The 6,710-nt window shown below is 41.0% G+C and overlaps 1 protein-coding gene across 1 annotated transcript in view; it reads left to right on the top strand.

Moving 5' to 3' along the window:
• The window catches only part of PLA2G4F (phospholipase A2 group IVF), a 24,219-nt gene that overhangs the window by 3,942 nt on the left and 13,567 nt on the right, over positions 1–6,710 (top strand). The window contains exons 2-6 of the mRNA XM_010168029.1: positions 277–349; positions 2,477–2,613; positions 3,963–4,091; positions 5,563–5,603; positions 6,095–6,137. Coding sequence (XP_010166331.1) covers positions 277–349; positions 2,477–2,613; positions 3,963–4,091; positions 5,563–5,603; positions 6,095–6,137 — 423 coding nt within the window. The remainder of the gene's footprint in view (positions 1–276; positions 350–2,476; positions 2,614–3,962; positions 4,092–5,562; positions 5,604–6,094; positions 6,138–6,710) is intronic.

Below are 6,710 nucleotides of genomic sequence, written 5' to 3' on the forward strand. Positions count from 1 at the left end.
GAGGAAACCCTACGTAAGGGATTTATTTTCTGAACTCCATGAGGAGTTACCCTAAGACATCACGCAGTGCCGTGCTGAGAGGGAATCGAGTTTCCTTTTAGACTCCTTTAGTCTTCCTCTGGGACACTGAAAGCACTGTGTATGTTCCCAAATTGACTCATTAATAGTTTATTAAGCGCTGACTGGTCTGATCCGTTTCTCTGTTCTGATACTAGTGTGGTTATAGAACAGGCATTGCAGCTGAGTCACATGCTGAGCTTGGTCCTCTCTTTTCAGTGGGAGAAGCACCCTTACTACAACCTAACAGTAAAAGTCCTCCGAGCCAGAAACATCAAGGGCACAGATCTGTGTAAGTATTTAGTCAAGGTATTATGAAAACAGATGATTTGTTCAGTGCGTAATTGTAACACAGATAGCATTGTTATGGGAACTTCTTACCTAAACATAGTATGTTGCCTTGATGTCTGAACAAAGGCTCCTCTTGTAAAGCATTATATATATTTTAAAGGCTTGATGTGAGGCCAAGCTGCAGATTAACCTACTACTTTGCAGAACAAGATCAGGTAAGTCCTGGTAACTTTTTACTTCTCTGCTCCTTTATATGTCCTACCATGGCCTGTTCTGTGTTCCTTCATCTGGATTCAGCCCTCTGGTCATGGCAAATTTTGCCCTTGCTGCTGCTGAACAGTCGTCTTGCACTGGAAAGTAGCACTCTTCGATTCTAGCTTCCAAATGTTTATTTTTCTCAGTTGTAGTAGTGCTTTGTTTCATGTGTCTGCTATTTTGTTTATGTTGTTGAAGCTTTTTAAGGAGGTAGATGATTGACTGATTCCAAACAAACTGCTTTTTACCTGTTCCTGGTTTTTATAGTGTGGTATATATTCCCTTCCTCTTACGCATCTGTGTTGAGTAAAGTTCTCAGGGCTGTTTGGGGCATTTGTATCTTTAAAACTCATTGGAGATTTAATTCCTTCAGATTTAATACAGTAAGGTAGTCTTAAGTTTATATCTGGCATCCAACACTGAACTACTGAAAAGCTAAATGACTGTCCAGGGAATGGAAAACCCTCCTGAAAGGCTGAGGGCCAGAGTTGCTCTGTGAAGTTCTTTTTATGGCCCTTCTGTTCAACTGGAGTGAAGAGTGGTTCCCATACTGGTATTATTAAAGGGACATTAACTGGAAGAAAGGAGGACTCCGAGACAATCTCTTATTTTCAGGGAATGGAAACAGAAAGCTCAACTCTTGGCCAGACTAGATGAGGGTATAGCAGTGGTGGGTATTATCTACTTGGATTTTAGGAAGGCTTTTGACACTGTCTCACATGATTCTCATGGAGAAGCTGATGAAGTATGAGCTGGATGAGCAGACAGGAAGTTTGGTTGAAAACTGGCTGAATAGCAGAGCTCAGAGGGTGGTGACCAGTGGTACAAAGTCTAGTTGGAAGCCAGTAACTAGCAGTGTAACCTAGGGGTCAATTCTGGATCCTATTGTTCAATGTCTTCATTAATAACCTGGATGATGAGGCAGAGTGTACCTTCAGCAGGTCTGCCGATGTTACAAAACTGGGAATGACTGCTACACCAAAGGGTCATGTTGCTATCCAGAGGGCACTCGACAGGTTGGAAAACTGGAAACGAGAAACCTCGTGCCGTTCAACAAAAAGAAGTGGAAGTCCTGCGCATGGGGAGGAATGAGCCAGTGCACTAGTGTATGCTGGGGGCTGATGTGCTGGAAAAGAGCTTTGCAGAAAAGGACCTGAGAGGGGGTCTTGGTAAACAGCAAGCTGACCATGAGCCAGCAATGTGCCCTTGCTGCAAGGAAGGCTAACAGTGTCCTGGGCTGCGTTAGGAGGAGCATTACCAACAGGACGAGTGAGGTGATCCTTTCCCTCTCCTTGGCACTGGTGAGGCTGCATGTGGAGTATTGTGTCTAGTTTTGGACTCTCCACTACAAGAGATATTTGAGCTAATGAAGAGAGTCTAATGAATGGTCACTAAGACTGTAAACAAGCTGGAGCATCTGTCATATGAGGAAAGGATGAGAAGTCTGGGATCTGCTTAGCCTGCAGAAGAGAAGACTCAAGGGGATCTTATCAATGTGTACAAATATCTGAAAGGAGGGTGTTAAGAAGATGGAGACAGACTCTTTCAGTGGTGGCCACTGACAGGACTAGAGGCAACGGGACCAATAACAGCAGTAATATTTTTTGGAAAGTTCATCTTCCTCATTTTGAGTAGTAAGTCTCTTTTATGAAGGGCTTTATTGCTTGGATGAACTAGAAAAAAGAAATATAGATATCTAATGTTCAATTTGCTGTTTAAAGACATGAGCTTCACTAAAGGCTTCTGCTTTACAAATCTAGTCTAAAATTTGCACATTTCTGTTATGCAATGAGAAACAGAAAATGAGGAGCTTATGGGAAAGAGGGTTTGATTAAAGTTGTTCTGATGTCTGTCTCCACTCTCTCTGCTCTAGTGTCCAAGGCAGACTGCTATGTGGAACTAAAGCTGCCCACTGCATCTCCCATAATCTCCCGAACTCAGGTTGTTGACAACTCTGATAACCCAGAATGGAATGAAACTTTCCGATATCGAATCCATAGTGCTGTCAAGGTAAGGAACCCACTTTGTGGAGCTGGTTGGGTTACCTGCGTTTGTTTACTGACTGACTTTTGATACTTCATTCAAAACCAATCAGGGATCTTTATTACCTTCAAAACTGGTGTTGCTTGTAAGGTGTCAGTCTTCTTCAGTGGTACAAAAAGCTGTACTATGCATGTCAGTGGTAACCACAGCAGTTTGTAACTGCATTCACATGTAAATTGCAGCTAGAATTTTCCATAAATGTCCTTATGATGCAACTCAGGAAAGGGAAGTTATGGCACTACCTGGTAGAGTTTGAGGAAATTTCTTGATAAAGCAAGTTTTTATTTGAGGATTGCTTCTACTTTCAGAGTAGCTGTTGCCTTCTTGTAGCTCTACTTGCCCTACGTAGCCAAGTGTCTGATTGAGGACAATGGGAACTGAATTTCAAATCACTTTTCCACTTAGCTCATTCAGTCAAGTTTTGCCACCTGTGGTTCCTATGACTGAGGAAAAGCAAAATGCAGACTCTTAGAGACAGTACATCTGTTTACTGTCTGAGCAGACCTAACAGAGTATTGAACAAAGTCTTCAGATTGTCAGCATTCATTCTCAAAGTAGACACTAATGGTAGAGGGATGGAAGCTGTACTTTAAAAGATTAGTTTTAGTGTGGCAGTATTGCTTTGAGTAACATCTTACACTTTGGAATAAGGTGATTATTAACAAGAAACTGTCTCCCTTACTGGAATGCCTTTCCATAATGGTTGGTGACAAAGGAGGATTACTGATTGACTTAAATGGTAAGAAAATTGGAAACTAGGCTTTAGAGCGTGTGAACTTTTTCTTCCTCTGCAGGCTTGTGAGGCCTGAGTCTGGTTACTGCTGTGAGGCTATGCTAGCACAATTTTAAGTTCAGTCTTGTCTTCTTGAAAACGAGTTGCTGCAAGGACATTTTTTGGGTGCCATATGTACTCGTGTCTATTTCAGTTAGTTTCTGCTGGACTTTCATGCTCTGAGACAGGGCTGAGCAGGAAGTGATAGGTCCCTATAACATCTTGGACTGATTCTTGCTGAAAGAGTGGAAATTGCTATTACTTACTCAGGCAAATCTGTGCCTGAACCTGGTGGAGAGTACTGCCAAGTGCATTCAGCTGCGGCATCTCACCAGTTGAGAAGCTTGGTAATCTTTTAGCTAAACACTGTCAGTTAATAACTTTGCTTAACTATGCTGCTAGTCCTGCTGGAAATAGTGCATTCTCTTCAGGAGTGGGAAAGAGGAAGGGTATTGATTAATGCATATATTTTATACAGCTACTCAGGTTTGTCAGAATGTTTCTGGGTCTTCATCTGAGGCTGTTTGTTTCTGTTTGGTTTTAGAACATTCTGGAATTGACACTGTATGATAAGGATGTCCTTGTCAGTGACGAGCTCACGTCTATCGTCTTTGATGTAGGAGGCATGAAGCTGGGTCAGCCCCTGTTACGCACTTTCAGGTTGAACTCTGAGGTTAGTGCCTGGCTGCTTCTGGGTGAACTATGAATAACTGCAGCTCATCATTGCAGAAATTGTTGATCTACCTGTATTCTGGAAGCCAGAAGACGAAAATGCATCAGCAAGTGATGACAGCATATATATGGGTTTACTGACATCTGAGATGTTTCTAAAGTACCTAGTGATTTTTTTTTGTGTGTGTGTGTGTGTTCCACAGTCCTTGGCATGCCCAGCTAAATTAGACTTGGGTTGACTGCTGTCTTTCAGATGTTAAAACACCTTTAAAGGGAATTGATTTTTCAGGAGGCTGCAGCGACATAAACTGGGCTGAAAGCAAAAGGCATTTGCAGTGAGCAGTCATTCTGGGGACTGTAGACTGTCTTATTTAATTGACCATTGTCAGTTGACAGTGAAGAAGTTTATTGCTGCAAAGATTACCTATATATTTAATAAGTCAAAGGCCTATGGAAGGCTTATTTTCCCTGAGTTAAGTTCATTGCCCCATGTTATGTACATTTAACCTCTGCTTCATGTGGGTGGCATTGGTGCATATCAGATGCCCTCAATCCCTGTGCATCTGTTTATGGACTTGCAACAAGACAGCTTGTTTTACATAGCTAAAGCCATATCACCAATCTGATCTTTTTTGTAACTGCTTCAGACACACTGCTACAACAGGTCTGGGTTAAAGGTGAGCTAATAATGTGTTTTCTTGAGAAACTGGGCTTCAGTGCTGTTGGTGTGGTCAGAAGCAGACTGCCTAGTATACAGTTAGCAGGGAGGTGTTGGTCTGTGTCACAGGCACTCTAAATTTGTGATCATAGAAAGAGGCTTGTTAACTCTCTTCTTCCCACTAACTCTATCCTGCTACTGAATGCTTAAGTCATCTTGATCAGTAATCATGGAACTGGAAACTTCAACTTCAGTAAAGAGAATTTCCCAAATTGGCTCCTACTTAGTTATTTTAAAAGCTGCGGTAGGTCTGGTATCAAGCATTTAGTGTATGCTAAGGCAAGGGAAAAGATGGCTGGATCAAAGTCTGTATAAGGCAAAGACAACAATGAGCTAAGAATGTGATCTGCTGAAATAATAAATGGAAGGAAGGATAAAGCCTCATGTAGAATCTGTTTGCAGAGATGGTGCTGCAGTGGTACTTGAGCCAGAAGAGGGTAGTACATTTCTCATTAGCAGAGTAATAGATCTGACAGACAACTCTCACTTGCATGTGCTTGTCTCCTCAAACATATATGTGTCTGGTCATACAGGATATGCTCAGGAAGAGAGGAGTGTTTAAAGAACAACAACAGCAAAAGGCATAAATTTAAACCTTCCAAAATTTAACTGGAGCTTTTATAAAAGCAACAAAAATAGTTACTATAGTTTGTAACAGAAATAAAGCTTAATCTCTTGGAAAAACTCATAATTATATTCAAGATCAAGGGTCACCTGTGTCCAACTTTTTTTTTTTTTTTTTTTTTTTCCAAAGGCTAACAAAGAGCTGGATGTAGAGTTTTACTTGGAGAAATGGTGAGTCTTACCTGAAGAGCTGAATGAACTTGTGCTCTGCAAATATGTTGTCTTAGTTGTTTCTTCTGTGCAGGGATAGTCTTGCCCATGGACTTCATGGGTATGGTAGCAGTGCAAAGGAAATGAATGTTTTGTGGATGAATTACGTAGGAGTGGAAAGCTTACACAGTTACCTGTGCAATATAAACAACTGAATACTTTGTCTAATAGTCTGTCTAAGGTGGGATTTTCTCTATGTTATCAATATAACTTAGATGGAGAGACCTTATAACACATGCTTATGGTTGCAGGTGAATTTTTTCTTCTGTGTTTTTCCCACCATTGTTCTGTGAAGGGAAGTAGACTTGGTCTACTTTATCAGTCTAATTTGCATAGATCTCTCACACTGAGGACCTTTCTTCCCCACCTCTTATCCAGACAGTTAGTTTGTAAAGTAGGATGAAGCAAATTAAAAACAAAACTCATTTGTATTAAATCTCTTCCTTCCACAGCTCAGATACCCCTACAGAGATATTGACCAATGGAGTCCTTGTGGTGAGTACATGAAAGTCAATTACATATATGTTGGGATTTACTGCTGAAGGTAGGTTTTTAGTAGTAAGAGGACAAGAATTTTTAAGAATTCAACTCCTGCATCTAAATGGTTCCTATTCTATCATGCACCTGCCTTTCTTTTTTAATTTGCTGGTTTAAAAAGCTTCCTCAATTTTTAACTTGATACCAACTTACAGAAAGGGTGGTTCCCCCCCCCCAGCCCATGGAGCTGCTTTAAAAGATGTAGAGGAAAAAATGTCTTTAGGCTAGTGAGTCTTGCATATTGGACTGAGTTTTCTAGCCTAGATGCTGGCCAGGTATAGTTCCCCTTCTTATCTTAACATCTATTATTTCTAAGCTTTTATCAGTGCCATTAGTAAGGAGGTAATAACTCTTGAGTCTGCAAGTGGAAGGCTTCATCTTGAAGGATTTGTCTGTTCTCTTGGGGCAATCACTCTAAGAAAATCGGTGCATTATACATTAAAAATACAGGTGTTACCACCTCTTTTCTCTCACCGCTCCCCCAAAGGAAAGGGACTGAAGTGATGTTTTTTAATGAGGAGAAAAGGATGG

This window comes from Antrostomus carolinensis, unplaced genomic scaffold (assembly GCF_000700745.2).
Source record: "Antrostomus carolinensis isolate BGI_N321 unplaced genomic scaffold, ASM70074v2 scaffold9675, whole genome shotgun sequence".
Classification (NCBI taxonomy): domain Eukaryota; kingdom Metazoa; phylum Chordata; class Aves; order Caprimulgiformes; family Caprimulgidae; genus Antrostomus; species Antrostomus carolinensis.